Below are 14,959 nucleotides of genomic sequence, written 5' to 3'. Positions count from 1 at the left end.
GAATTTGGTTCTAAAGGGGGCAGGCGGATATTTATGTCACAATCCGTGAAGTGGTATGGTTTTCCAGGATTTTGATTGGCTATCATGGCTTCATGCTTCTCGTTAGACTACCCCCTACAGATTTGACTGCTTATAGCAGCTCTGAACCAGGCGTATGTGTGGGTCCATGTAAATGAAGATGTTTTGTTTTTTTAAAGGTAGAGGGGGAAATATCCATTCCAGACGATCACACACTAAGGCACAGGTGAAACACATCAGGGCAGGAAGCAGCAATCAGACATGAGGAGAGGAAGTCAAGGAGACTGAAAGGAGAGACAGAATCAGAATCTCCAAAAAAACACAAGAACTATGACACCATGATGTCTACAACTACCAGTAGTAAATAAGTACTAACAACAACATAAATAGGAGTATTAGTGACAGTCTGACAAAATAATGACATTCAGAATGTAAGGGCTTGGAGGAGATCTAACTGGCTAATGTTCAAATCCTAAGGGCCCCAGACCACTCGCTGTTACTGGGCCTCAGATCTCCCCAGGGGGAGCACTGCCACCTCCCGCCCTCATCAGAGCCCACAGACTGAACCGGCTAGTCATTTTGGACAAAGAGTTTCATAAACCACAGCAAAAATACAAACAATAACACCCAAGATAGATTTCAACAGTCAAAATAGTCGGTGTGTTGAAGACATTGTCTGTCATGTGACGGCTTAGCGTAGATTTTTACCTTTGCATTTTATAAATCAAGGACAAGCTCATTAGAGTTTCAGATTCCACAACAATGTTTTCAAATGAGTAGCCGAGCATCGCAAACAGTTGTGTTAGTGCAGAATAATACACATTATTGAATATGATACAACAGAAAAGCCAGAGAAGCAGTTGCCCCTATTTCCGCCTGTATTATTGCCACGTCAGAAATAAACAAAGGACTATTGTCCATGATGGCAACTTTTTACCTTCCTAAGTTTGTTGAGTGTGTATGAGTGTGACACTTCAACACTTCAACATAAACACAGGGATTTTGTGCATCAGGCAAGAAGACATGTCAAGAGGTAACAATGATAACAATGATCCGTGCGGTATATACCAATACCGACTGTTTGAAGTCGAGTCAGTTTTAACCAATAAACACTTTAAAACTATACTAGTAATTATTTTATAACCTGTGTCGTATCATTGAGCTGATTAACACTGGCAAATACACACAAGTCTAAAAACAAACAAAAAAAACTTTTGGATTATATTTTCTGACTCTCAAGTTGAATCGGTACTGTACTCCAACTTTAGAGAGTATAAGTACTTCTGGCAGTTCTGCATATAGTACAGGTAGAAAAGCTTAAGCTGACTGGCAGTTCGCTCGTTGCACTCACACCTTTCTTGACGATAAAATCCTAGTCCTGCATAACACTAACATTAATCCTGCTTTGAGACTTTGCTGCTTTGCTTTCATCTTTGGACAATATTTTCGTGAATTTTCATTAACCGCTTGGTTCGTTGTGTTTGTACTTCAATCAAAGTATCTCCCTTAATATTTGCTTTTCAAAATTACAATGCATTTTAGGCTTTTTTTTTTTTTTTTTTTTTGAAGGGTATAATCTATTCCAAAATTTGTTTTGCCCCCTGCTGAGTAAATCTAACACGAGCCGACAAGTGTGGGGATTTCTACACTGGGAGGGAAAATGTCTCTGGAACTTGGGCTCGGTCTGAACAGAAAAGCACTGCGGAGGAGAAAATGAGAGCCAGAGAGAAAATAATGGCCATTATGCAGTTTCACGGTTGGTAGTGTTCCAATATATCAATAATTACTATTGATTGTGCAATACGAGCGAAACAGTATTTTCATTATTGTATGCAGTTAAGTGTAAATAATCACTTTATTTGGTGGCAGCGTGATGAAACTCTCGAGTGCGAGCAATGATATACCTTGAAATTGAGACTGAAATGGGAGGAAAAGAGAGGAGCCGCTCAGAGGGAGAGGAGATGCAGGCTGTCTCGGCTTTAAAAACACATTCTGCCGAGTGAAGTGTGATGTCTGAACAGTGAGCTGACAGAAAAACTGAAGGCTTTCTCCTTTTTCATTACGTAGTTCTTGTCTGGTTCCAGCTTTTAACCATCTATCTAAACACGCAGTACATGAATTTCATATTGGAATCTGACAAGCGGTTCACCCCTCTGCCGTGCGCGTGTGTGTGTGTGTGTGTGTGTGTGTGTGTGTGTGTGTGTGTGTGTGTGTGTGTGTGTGTGTGTGTGTGTGTGTGTGTGTGTGTGTGTGTGTGTCTTGAGATGGCAGGATAGCAAAACAAACAACAATATCCTGAATATATTTCCAAGAAGTTTTTTTTTTTTCTTTGTTATAACAGCCTGGCATTCTCTTTCCCTGGAGTACTTGTGTCAACTCTGCAATTAGATGCTGCCCTCTCTCATGATCCGTTTCAGATTAGCTTACAACGCAAAGATGAACTACAGATTAAAATCATTTCACAATAAAGGACGAAGATCAGTTGTTTGTATCTATTTGCAGAACGTGAAACTCTATCTTTTGAAATCCGTATACGCCTGCTGAATGAGAACAACAACATTGGTTTTCAGCGTCTGCATTGGAATTCACACCCTAAATAGATAATGTGGACAGACGGTGAGAGAAACCGATCACCAATTCATGTTTGAATGTGTAAACGTAATTCAGCCTAATGCAGTGGCCCGAACAGACAAATGCAATAACAGCCAAATTACCTGTGATATTAGCTTACCTGAGCCGTTTACTTTACTCGACTTTTTAATAGCTTCATAGCCTGCAGCGTTCACTTTTCAAAAGTGTTTCTCAGACGAAATCCAGAAAATGTCCCCAGTGGATGTGGCTTCACATTTACTTGAGTTTGATTGTCAATATTTCCCATAAGAACGTGGTATAGAGGTCAGTAAATGTTTGCACGTTCTCCCTCTACCTTGGGTCTCGTCTGGTACTCTGGCTTCCTGTCAGAATCCTAGTCAACAGTGTGTAGGTGTTTGGAGCTTGGGCTGGACAGGTAACCTGTCCAGGGATTAGCTTTGTGTTGACTGTGTATTGGCAATTCGAGAGATAAATTACAGTCTTTTTTGGTCCCCTCGGCGATGCCGCCAGAGGTTGTGGAAAATTCTCAGTTAACACCTAATTGACACATGTGAGCATGGCGTCACAGTTCAGAAGCTTCTGAGAAACACGTCTATTTTGGGTGAAAAGTGCGTCAAGCTTTGCAGAGGAGATCAAGACCAGAGCGGAAGTTCAGAAAACCTGGTCAGTTTCAAAGCAAAACACCTTGTGTTGAGGATAGATCATATTTTACTTCTTTTTTTTTTTTTTTTTTAACAGGGTGTCATACCTGGTACCAAACAGCATAGGAGCCAGACACACAGAAGAACTACATTAGGGGAAAATGACCGAAAACAAGTCAACAACCAAAGCCAGCGGGTCTTGGCAATCCCCACTGGACAATCCGATTACAGGCAAAAATCACCCAACTCGACTCCAGGATGTTCCTTGCTCTGTTGGCTGGGATTAGCTCCCCTAAATGACTTGGATCAAGTGAGAAGAGAAGATGTTTTAGACCAATATAAATCAAAATGTTCCTAATGTCTCATTCTTGTGATTATTTCAAGATTCAGTTGAATTGTGACCACACAGTAGTGTGATTAGCACTTTCACCTGATTAAATGAATATCCCTGGGTTGAGTTCTGCTTTGGGGTCTCTCTGTGTAGACCCTAAGTTGAGTCAAGTGATAGTAGATAGAGACCAAAATTATTTCTACTTCGAAGTATATGAAAAAAAGTATTTTCATGAACATCCTCTGCATAGTAGCCAGCTGGTCAGTCAAATATCTCAGAGAAAACCAGTAATGTCACACCTTCCTTGTTCCAAAGCAAGAATCTAGAGATGCATGGACACGTGTTTGCCCGCCTTCACTCAAGTCACTTGAGCCCAAGCCTCTCAGTTGGATAGAGGGTTATAGGAGATTTACTTTCAATGTGGCCTCAGCATTTCTACTCCCAGTGTATATACGGGGGGGGGGGGGGGGGGAGTAATTTCACACATAGTGCAGCTTTAAAACTCTCCACCACAAAACCATTTCCCCATATAAGTGAATTGAAGGTTAAATTTGCTCCAGGTGAAGAGATGTCATGTATTATTCACCAAAATGAAGTCTGTCGAAATTGCTGCCCGTCCTTTGCCTTCTTTCAGAGCGATGTGCGAGGGAAGAGGATGGAAGTAGAGGTGGGAGTTGGGGAAACCAAATGGCGAAAACAGAGCTATTTTCTAAAACATGGCGGCCCCCAAAGGCTCGATGTACCGAATGAGTACTCAGAAAGACAGGCAGAGGCCACACAGTTTTTGAAATAGGAAGGCCCGCTATCAAAGATTTTCACACGTACACATTTATGTATACATAAAAAAGCAGGCAGAATGACGTGGAGTTATAGTAGAAACTCAATACTGTACCAATAAGGCATAGGTAGACTTTAGAATTTATTTTATAAAGATTTGTACCTTATGCCTTCAAAACAATAAAGCAGCACGCCAAATATTTATTCATAATTCTTTTTAATAATACCCATCAGAATATGCTTTTTAAACACTTTTTCAACTGCATAATTAGGCACTATGTACTAATCTAAAAAGCCTGGAAACACATTTTGACAATTAGCTACTTCTATAAGCAATGTGCTTTTATATGGACACACTAAATTTCCTTTAATGTGAGAACACTGTTGACTGTTCCATTTCATAAATTAATGTGTTTGCTTTATCTTTTTTCTTAAAAAAAACAACCAAAAAACAATTAATTTAAGTTTTTATCAGGTCTTCAGTTTAAATTAGTTTCCCAGTTTATTAATCTTTCTTGTTTATTTAGGTTTTGTGAGGCTGTTTATTAATTTTTGTTTGACTGCTTTCCTATTATCAGTCTTTGTACACCTTTAACCTTTTTACCCCCCCATCCCTGCTAAGTGGATGTTGTATGTGTAATTCTCATAAACACAACTTCCAGACTGTTTATGACATCTCGCAAATGCAAAACCTACCAAAAAACAAGAAACAAACCCCATAGAGCTTTGTGCCTATGAAATGGTCATAAGAACAGTCATCATATTGACCATTTCATGGGAACAAAGCTGTGTTTTGTATCCAGTACTCACAGTACTTTCTCAGTACGACCATCCAGTCACAGACAAAATTCCCCAGCATTTGTAACATGAGCTTCCCTTTACTGTCACAAATGCACAGATATAGAAAGTTGGTTATCCTGCGAATAAAAAAAAGAGGCAAACATAGTCACTCCTTGCACTGTTTGGACAATTCTACAGCCATATAATCTAAATAAATTGCGATTAGTCGTAAAAGAGTTTATGCCTCTTCTCCATGCTTCTTATTATCCTTGTTATAAATCTTTTTGAGGCACTCTGCATTGCTCTAACCTGCATGTATGGCGCTTAACCACAAATGAAAGGATAACCACAGTTACTGGAGTGTCTGTGGTGTTGAACTGTCAGTCTGATGTAAACAGACAAACAAAGAAACAATGGCATGGGAGGCAGATTTTCTTCCTTTTCTTTGCAACTAAGGCTTTTTCTTTTAATTGCCTCCCATGTCAATCAAATCATGCGGAAGTTTCAATCTTTTCAGAAAGACCTATGAAGTTATTGCTCGGCCAGAGGCAGAAGAACAGAGCACTGAGAAGCATCAGAAACATACAGTAAAGATCGACACTCTACTGGTTGGAACAGTTCAGATTAATGCATGGAATTATCCCGACGAAACAGATTTCACCAGATAGGGTTTGCTGTAATTTCTTCTACTTCGCTTTTCCAATGAGGATAAGGACAAAATAAGATCTGCGAACAGTGTGAGAGGGGATTGTACACAAGCATTTGTTCTTTGTCTGAGTCATTAACAATGGCATTGCAAAAACATGAACCTCAAATCTTATGTGGTTTAAAAGCTAAGAGTAAAAATCTGTAAAAGCTAAGAGTGAACAAAAGAAAATGCTGCCTTGTAGTTTGAATTATCAATGCCAATCTGCAATTCATTACCAACAGGGAGACTCCAGGTTTTACATTACATCACTAAGTAGAGCAATGTTGCATTGGGAGAGGCTGTTTCAGTGTTTCAGTGACGCCACTTTTGGATGTATATGTTCCACAGTCATAGCTGACCGAAAGTATGATGATGTCAGATCTGAACTGTAACATGACACTATTTACAGCTTGGTTTTTTTCCACTTCTCTGGAAACTCGCCTTTCCTTACGCCGTTTAAACGCATGGATTTGAGTTTATTTGTAGACTCTAAAGTTGCTTGTGGTAATAGTTACTATCGTTGTTCATTGTTACATGCAAGCACACACGCACGCACGCACGCACACACCTCCCAGTGGCGGTGGGAGTCAATTATGGTACTGCGATCTGGGCCATAGATTACCCTTTAAAAATATAAGTATCTAATTACTGCCTTGCATCCTTCACGCCTCTTCTGGACCCCTTAATCTTCCTTGCCCACTGGCTTCCAATGCCAGATAGTGAACAGAGTTTAAAGAAAGAATTAGCAGTCTTGATGTGTTCTCATTATACAGCAACAGGATTGTACATGCGTTTATGTGTACAGCCTGACAAGCTGCATTTTAATGTTATCTCCACTGTAACATGTACCCAGGGACCCGTGGACCTGCTTTACCCTTTTCACCAGCTGTGCAAGTCACTAATGGAAGGCAGAGCTGATCCACACACACACACACAGAGTCAGCAAACGGCTGAAGAGGAAAACACAAACATGGAGAGAAAATGTTTACAAAAAGCTGGTGGACGGAGCTAAACACATGTTGGAGACTAATTATGCTCTGGCTGTTCTTTCACAGATGACAGACAAAAAATAAAAAAAAAACCTTCAATGGAGGAGACAGAGCTGGACAGATGGAGAGACAGGTGAATGGTTTGACTTGCTTCACACCGGCTGGGTGACACGACAAGGGGTTAGCACTAACCTGATGTCCAGACGGCGCAGCGCGGGGCCAGCAGTCATACCCAGCACCCAGACGGTGAAGCCAACAACCAATAGAGTAGTGGTGAAGATGGTGCGCCTTGCTTCGGTGGATGTGTCTCTTCCAGCCAGGCTAAAAGCCACAGCACCCCTCAAACCTGGGGACAGAAGACACATTTGTGAGCAAACAGCTGGGTCAGTGCCATCCATCAAATCCCCAGACACCCATCGACCGAGCAATTACAACTGTGTCTGCTGGGAACAGATGGAACCCTGAGACTTTACTATCACTGGACACTTGGTGACCAGAAAATATCTAGCAAATGAACTTCCAGATTGCTGTACAGTACTGACACAGTGCTTCAAGCCAAAACAATTCCCAGAGCAAATCCTTTACTGTCACGAGAAACAGACGGGGGAGGAGGCAGTGGGGGAGTTCTGGAAAATAGCAAGACAAGGGCTTTTTGCAAAAGAAACCTTCTTACATAAGAGGCAAAGTGGGTCAGTCAAGCAGAGAAACACGCTGCTGCGGCAGTGCCCAACATCGCTTCAAAGCGCAGCATCCCCTTCTCCTCCATCACCCAACCATTTAAGGTGTCAACCATTAGTTTCTGACACTGGAGTGGAAGATGTACTCGCCCGCCATAAATATGTACAACAAAAATAGAAAATACTGTGTGTGACTTCTTCTTCAGTAATCTGACTTTTGCGACAAAGACAATTTTGAAGCCTCGGGTAGGTGCTGGTGTTCGAGTCCACCTAATTGGCCTAATGCACACACCCTCAAAGAGGAATATCTGAGAGTTCCCAGACTAAATCTGTATAAAGGTTCTTTTTTCCTCTTCTTGATGCTGACCTGCAGCTTCAGAAAGTGACCTAAAATCCATATGCTTGCCGGTTGGTATCCCACTGCCATTATATGACGCGAATACTGCCAATGCAACATTTTTCTCATTGTGGATGACGGAGAGAAGGTAAAATGTCGCTGCAAATGTCAATTAATTATATTAAAAATGGTCAAATTTAGAAGAAAAAAAAGAGAAAACATTACCTGCAATTATCATAAAGTGCTGGGATGCATGAGGTATCTTCCGTGTACGACCCAGGTTTAACAAGAAGGATAAGGGGTAGATGTTGCAAGCTCTTGAAATAAAGATGGAGATCTGTGTGCACGGAGTGCAGATTAAGGAAAAGGCTTACGGGTACAGCTGAGATACACTCATAGGCTGAAGTGCAATTATGAGTCAGCACATTAAAATGGAAATTTGTGTTTTCCTGTTTTGAATCATTGCAAATATATTAATATAAAAAAAAAAAAAAGGCTTGACGCATAAGGCCAAAATCTTTCAGAAACACACCAGACTATTTTTCCAGTTTCTTTCAGAAAGCACATTTCAAACATAGTTTGCAGACGAAGCTGATTAAAAATTCCACACCAAGGCGCACAAATGCTTTGTGAGGTCAGGGTGTGAAGCACTCCCCACGAGGATTATCATACATTTGCAAATATGCACGTGCACGTGCACTCACATGAAGAACGATCTCAGAATATTTTCTATGTAGGATGCAAATACAGCGGCGTGGCACCATGCCGAGGCATGAAGCCAATCAGCCTACGCCAGCTGTCTCTGCCCTCCACACACACTTTGATGTTTCACATAGGATGGGATTGAATGCTAAGTGTCCTGGGCAGCAGTTCGGGAGAGGATATCTGTGCAATTATCAGAGACATAGCTGACATCCTGGATACACTTAACATGTTTTGTCATACTCTTAAAGGAGGTTACTGCCACTTCATATGAACCTGAACACAGCCTGAGATCGCCAGGCTGAAGGGGTCAGGTGTGTTTTTGCTGCACCAAAAACCTCTCTGTATGGAGGCGACCCTCCTGTAGGAGATTGCGATTTGAGTTTGGTCAAATATGATAGTGGCAACAATAAAGAGACCAATATCTTAGGCATGGGGACCTTAATCCTGACAGGGCTATTACTAAAACAGCAGTCCCTCACATTCCGCAGTCAATATTAGATCTCATGCACCCTATGGATTTTCAAAAGCAATATCCTGCTCCCAAAAGCAGTCATTTCTCTTTATCAAAGGCCTCCGAGCTATTTGAATGGAGGTAATTAAGCACTTTCATCGCTGCCTCATTTCCAATAAGGCCTATCTCCATTGTCACTGGCAAAGGCTGCAAGCTACTGCGATTAAAATCTACTGTGTAACCAAAGAGCGATTAGCTGAGTTGAATCACAAGGGTTATTTCATTTTTATAGACACTTTTAGTGATCTATAAGAAGACTCTGACCTCCATTTACTCCTATTTGTACATGTGGGTCAGCTTCCAGTAGGTGTAGTTAACCAGATTTTTTCTTTTTTTTTTCTTTCACACTAAGCTTTATTACGGAAGCACAATTCAGGCCAAAGTAACACAGACTCGGTGCTCATGTCAAACATTTTTCCACCAGCAGCACTTGCACATTGTACATAAGAGCTTTGGAGAAAGAATCTGCTCTGTCGACTCTTTCTCTGGCCCCCTTGACCCGATGGTGGAAGATGGATTGTAATAATAATTGCTGGCCATCTGGGTAGTGGACTGTGAAAGAACAGCTCCTTGGAGTGCGTCCACTAGAGTCTCTCCGCCGGCATACACTATGACCATGCCCGCTCTGTGGAAAGTACGATTGCACAAAGGATCGCCGAAAGTCTATTACTACTCACTTGTTATCTTCCTGAAGCAAAAGCTGACAGGCATGACAACAGCTGTGATTATGACACATCGAGTATGTAGTATAACATTAACATGTAATATGATGAAGTTAATGGCTTTTTTTTTTATTGGCCTGACAGTGTAGCTGCAGTGAGGGCGGGAACAAATGCATGTTGTGTGACAGATTGCTGCCTGTATGATTTTTCAGTCTGAGTTATAAATATTTAATTGTCTTAAATACTGACATTTAGCAACAAAAACCTGCATTTTGTTTCTGCTGCTGGGCTACACTGGAGCGAGACAGATAGATTTAAATATGGCATTGCACTGTCTTCTGCTGTTTAAATCAAAAGTATAAATGATTCATTCTTTTGTTTGAGAAAAATGCGACTATTTGAAAACAATTATTTGCAAATTGTTAAATTTGAGAAGCCAAGCCAATAGTCATTAGATGCTTGTACTTATTCATCTTCATCTTCTCTTTCAATATCTGATCAGTCAACGTAAATGAAATACATATAAATCAATTGTGTAGAATAAAGGTGGAAATATGCAGCAATTTGTCAGTTTTGAACACGTCTTCGGGCTGATTAGTCCTTTCACGAGGCGAGAATGTGGGAACAAACAACACGACCCACCTTCATTGGAGTTTCATGAACTAATACGATTTTATATACAACAGGGATATGGCTCCTAATCCACTCCAAATTAAAATACTGCGGGCTTATTTCAAACTGCAAACATGTTTCATTCCACTGAGCTTTGCTGGAGAATGAAAAATGAGCAGCAGCAACAATAATTAAAGATCCATTTAAATTTCTGTTTCATGGGTGTTCCTCAGAGTAGCTCGGCAGCTTGTGAATGTTCAGAGATGGTGAGCATGGGAGCGCAGCTCAATGGAATTTTGCAAAGCTCTCCAGACCAAACCAATTAAAGTGCCAATGCTCCTTCTTCAAGGGCTGAGCAAATCACTGAGCTGCAGAAAAACAACGTATAAAACATGAAAACCATTGTGATCTAATACCCAGCGAGTGACCGAGCAGATTGGGAACATAGTCACAGGTAAAGGAGACTGAACGAAACTGAAAAGAGACGCCATTTCCGAGGTCTGAGAGGGATCCGGTGGCTGCACAGCAGGGGGTGGGGTGGGGGGGGGTGGAGATGATCCATGGAGCAGCAGAAAAGGATACAAATGCCCCAGAAATGAAGAGCGCTTTGAAGACATGGTGAGGAAACGTCAACAATACATATCCCATGTAGCCGAAGATGAAAATCTCCCCCAGGAAGTTGAAGACTTCAAAGAGCTGCAAATGATAAAAGGGATTGAGAGGATCATGAGGGAGAAGGTCATCGGAGACGGGGTGTGGCGCAGACTGTATGTGTGTCTTCTTGTATTGTTGTGGGAGCATAAATCTGTTTACACAGTCACATTGAGCATCCACCCATGCAAATCCCCATACAATAAATCCTCAGGTTTAAGGATAAGAGCGGGCATTTAAGGTCATGTTAAGGTGGGAATAGGGCTCACAATTAGTTAAGTTGGTTGTTATGAAACTGAGAAAAACACATGAAATGACCTTGAACACAAACAAGTGTCTATTAAAAAAAAAAGGGGGGGGGGGGGCGCGGGGGCACAAGTGCCACCTTGAGATCACGGATGAAATGGGTAAATAGGCTTAGATTTGTACAAACACAATAATTCCTCTGATGAGGTTATTGCCTTTGAGGAGGCAAATGCAAATATCTACAGCTGGAGTGCATACTGTGGATGTATTAAACAACGGGCTTTCTGTCTGTTCTGCCATGTAAGACCATTTCACCACAAACATGTAGATTATAAACACTACAAAAGTGTCCGGACATAAACTTAATTACAGTGATGGTTCCAGGTAGATAAATGATCCGTCCTGTTATATTTCAGGCCAATCTGAAGAGATACGGTGGATGGAAATAGCCTTTGAGTATCTTTAATGAGGCACTTCTGCATGAGAATTATTAATATTAATAAATATTAATTAGGGTCCATGTGTTGTAACGGGAGTAAATTAGAGCAGATAAAAAAACTAAAGCAATTAGGAAAAAGTTTTCCTAATTGCTTTAGTTTTTCCTAGTCAAACTAGCATTGCTTTCTTCTTCGGTATAAAGCAATCTAATTGAATATGTCTACATTTTCCCTCGAGTGTATTATATCATGAGGACAAGAGATGCAACAGAGAAATATATTTGTCCCACGAGCTGTTCAACTAGTGTCTGCATACTCTAAATCTCATTTTTCTTTGAGCTGCAGCAGCATGTATAAATCATGGACATATCGAAAGCGGTACATTCTGCAAAGTAAAAATACCATGCGACACACATACAATGACCACACAGTAGGCCGCCACTTTATGGGCAAAGGTTTTAACAGTGCTGCCTTTTAAAAGTTTTTTTTTCTGTGATAAACTGTCAGCTGCACTATGGCACAGATAATGAATAATAAATGTATAGATGAGTATGGGTGTTCTTGTGATTTATTTGCTCTTCTGTGAAGCTCACCGGCACAGTATGACAGTCGACTGGCCTCCATCTGCGCTCGGCCTTTAAAGCAGGGAGCTGGAGACAGCACTCCCACACAGACAGCCAGCCATTAATGGCAATTAATGATTACTCACATGCAGGAGACAGCGACTGGTGTTGAATGGAAGAATGAATAGACCAATAAACCAAGTGGTGCTTACAATTATAGCATAATATCCTATTAATCAGAACTACTCAAATTCATCTCTTATGTCTTTGGGCCATAAAGTATGAATACTCGACGAAATGAAAGAAAAATAAGGGGAAGTTTAACATTTTTCCATGCGCAGGCATTATTTGGTCCTCCAAAACAGCTGCAAGATCTGAAATCCTGCCTGCTGCCGTGTTTCTCGGTAAACTATCGTTGGCCAAAGTCTGCGGATCTTCAGCATGTTTTGCACCATCACTTGTTTTAGAAATTACCTGCATGATCCGGGTCCTGCCCTCAGAGGATAGATTGAAAACTGTGTACCTCGCCTGACTCAAGCCACAAAATAGCACTGCCACGATACCTGAAAGAGAAGAGAACAACAAAAAACTTGCAAAACCATTGAAAAGTCAAGAACAATTTAAAATTAAACAGTCTTTGTAAAATCTCATTGTGAAGGCAAACATCAATGTTTTGTTGACAAAACTCTTGGACGAGTATTCTGTACACAGCAGGGAGTCATTAACATGCTGTATCTAAGTCATACAAACTAGGCAAAATTCCTTAGGTGTATATTATGGTTGAAACTAAAAATGGAGTGTTGTTTTTTGAAGGTTACGCCTTCAAAAAAGGGATTTTGAAGGGATTTCTTTTTGAATGAAAAGCGCCTTTGTTAGTCTACAAGGTTCAGGCCACCATTTTGTTTCCCAGTCTGATATATAGAGATGTAAAAAAAAACAACAAATAAATAAAAAAAATAAAGAATTAGAGTCATGCATATGAGCTGAGGGGTAAAATAACACATTATTTACTTAACTCGCACAAGGCCTTTGGGGAGGCGTCATGTACACAACCTTAGTTATTGTTACATCGTCAGCTTGGATACACCAGATTAGTCTTTAGTAATGACAGAGGCCATTATTTAATTTGGATGATCGCTCTAAGCCAGATTGTCTACATTTGGGGCATTCAATTATACACTTTAGTGACTTAAAAATAAGTAAAAAGCAGTTATTGAAGAATGTAAGGATTGAAATGCATAGATATTCAAATGTGGAGAGTAACAGTAAAAAAGCAAAAATATAAGACAAGTGTAGGCCTGAAGAAAGTAAATACTTTATTTGCCATGTTAGCATTATGAGCACCATATGAAAGGCTATCAAATCCAAAAGTGATGCCCTGTATGCAGCTACTACTCTAATGTATGACAGCGTAGAGCACATGTGTCGAACTCCAGGCCTCGAGGGCCGCAGCCCTGCACGTTTTGCATGTCTCCCAGCTTCAACACAGCTGATTGCAATGAGCAGCTCATTATCTGGCTTTGTGCTGAATGTGGTGATGAACCATCAGGACATTCAGGGGAGAGACATTGAAAACGTGCAGGGCTGCGGCCCACGAGGATCTGAGTTTGACACCCCTGGCGTAGAGTATGTAACACCGGATCTGACCAGCCCAACCCTCAATCCACCCGGCGTCCTGTTTCCAATAAACTACAGCTGAATAAACAACAGCTCAGTCATAACATGGCGACCAGCCCAACTCAAACATCTTCACATTTTTTGGTTAAAACCTTTACTTCCATTCATTGTTTCTCCCCGAGCGACCTTCAAGATCTGGAAATGATAAATACCACAATGTGACATAATCCAAAACAGAATGCGCCAGATGTGGGGGAGAAGAAATTAGCGATAGGAAAACAAATGACCAGCAAAGTACGGAGCGAGAAGAAAATACAGGGGAAAACAAGGGCCGCTCCACAGAGAGAAGAAACAGGGTGGAGCGGTTGATTCGGACTGCTGCAGAGGAGGCGACCTGGACCAGAGAGCTGGAATTTGAAGCGTACAGCTTGAAAGGTGGGTCGCTGTCTCACAGGACAGGATTGCTCGGTTGCAGGAATTTAATTTCACATTTCTTTCCCTCTCCTTCAAGACGGAATCATAAAAGACGGGAGGGAAAAAAATGCGAAATTACTATGATGGGTAGCAACACAGATGATAGAGTTGGGGTGCAATACAAAGGAGAAACTGCCTCGCGGGGAAGATAGAGCACATGGCTCAGGCTGCTAAATGAAGCCAGTCCATTACTCTTTCTTCACCATCTGATTTCACCCCAGGATGCTGACCTGTACGTGCACTATGCTAGTTCCAGTAATCTCTGTTCACGATGTCCTTTCCAGCACTGTTGAGCAAAATCTAATGGAGCATGCCAGGAAAGGCAGATCTCATTTTTGGACCCATTTAGTCTCGAGCAACAACATCCTTCTTGGTTTACATAAGACTGACAGAGACAACACATCCGTCACCATCGACACAAAGTCTCTACCACACAGAGGAGTTGGCATTAGATGCAGCTCATAATTAGTACTTGTGAGGGGCCTAAAGATTAATGATAGCTGGGCTCCCTGCTCGGCTGAGGGTCATTAGGCACACCCTCACTAAACTCCAACAATTAGCTAAACAGAGGCAGACTTAATTACCAAAGGACACCAGCGAGGACTCCCATCATCCATTGAGTTATTCTGTATGAGGTGCTGCTGTAATGTA

General features: G+C 41.2%; 1 protein-coding gene across 1 annotated transcript in view; it reads right to left on the bottom strand.

Annotated features, from left to right (window-relative positions):
• Positions 1-14,959, bottom strand: part of LOC308125572 (sodium/hydrogen exchanger 9-like) — a 68,052-nt gene that overhangs the window by 27,598 nt on the left and 25,495 nt on the right. The window contains exons 9-12 of the mRNA XM_080489433.1: positions 12,692-12,780; positions 10,903-11,016; positions 8,056-8,167; positions 7,009-7,162 (exon numbers count right to left, since the gene is read on the bottom strand). Of these exons, the coding sequence (XP_080345559.1) occupies positions 7,009-7,162; positions 8,056-8,167; positions 10,903-11,016; positions 12,692-12,780 (469 nt within the window). The remainder of the gene's footprint in view (positions 1-7,008; positions 7,163-8,055; positions 8,168-10,902; positions 11,017-12,691; positions 12,781-14,959) is intronic.

The sequence above is a fragment of the Lipophrys pholis genome (genome assembly GCF_963383615.2).
Source record: "Lipophrys pholis genome assembly, chromosome: 20".
NCBI lineage: Eukaryota > Metazoa > Chordata > Actinopteri > Blenniiformes > Blenniidae > Lipophrys > Lipophrys pholis.
The sequence above is the reverse complement of the archived record's forward strand: the minus strand, read 5'-3'. Positions and strand labels throughout refer to the sequence as shown.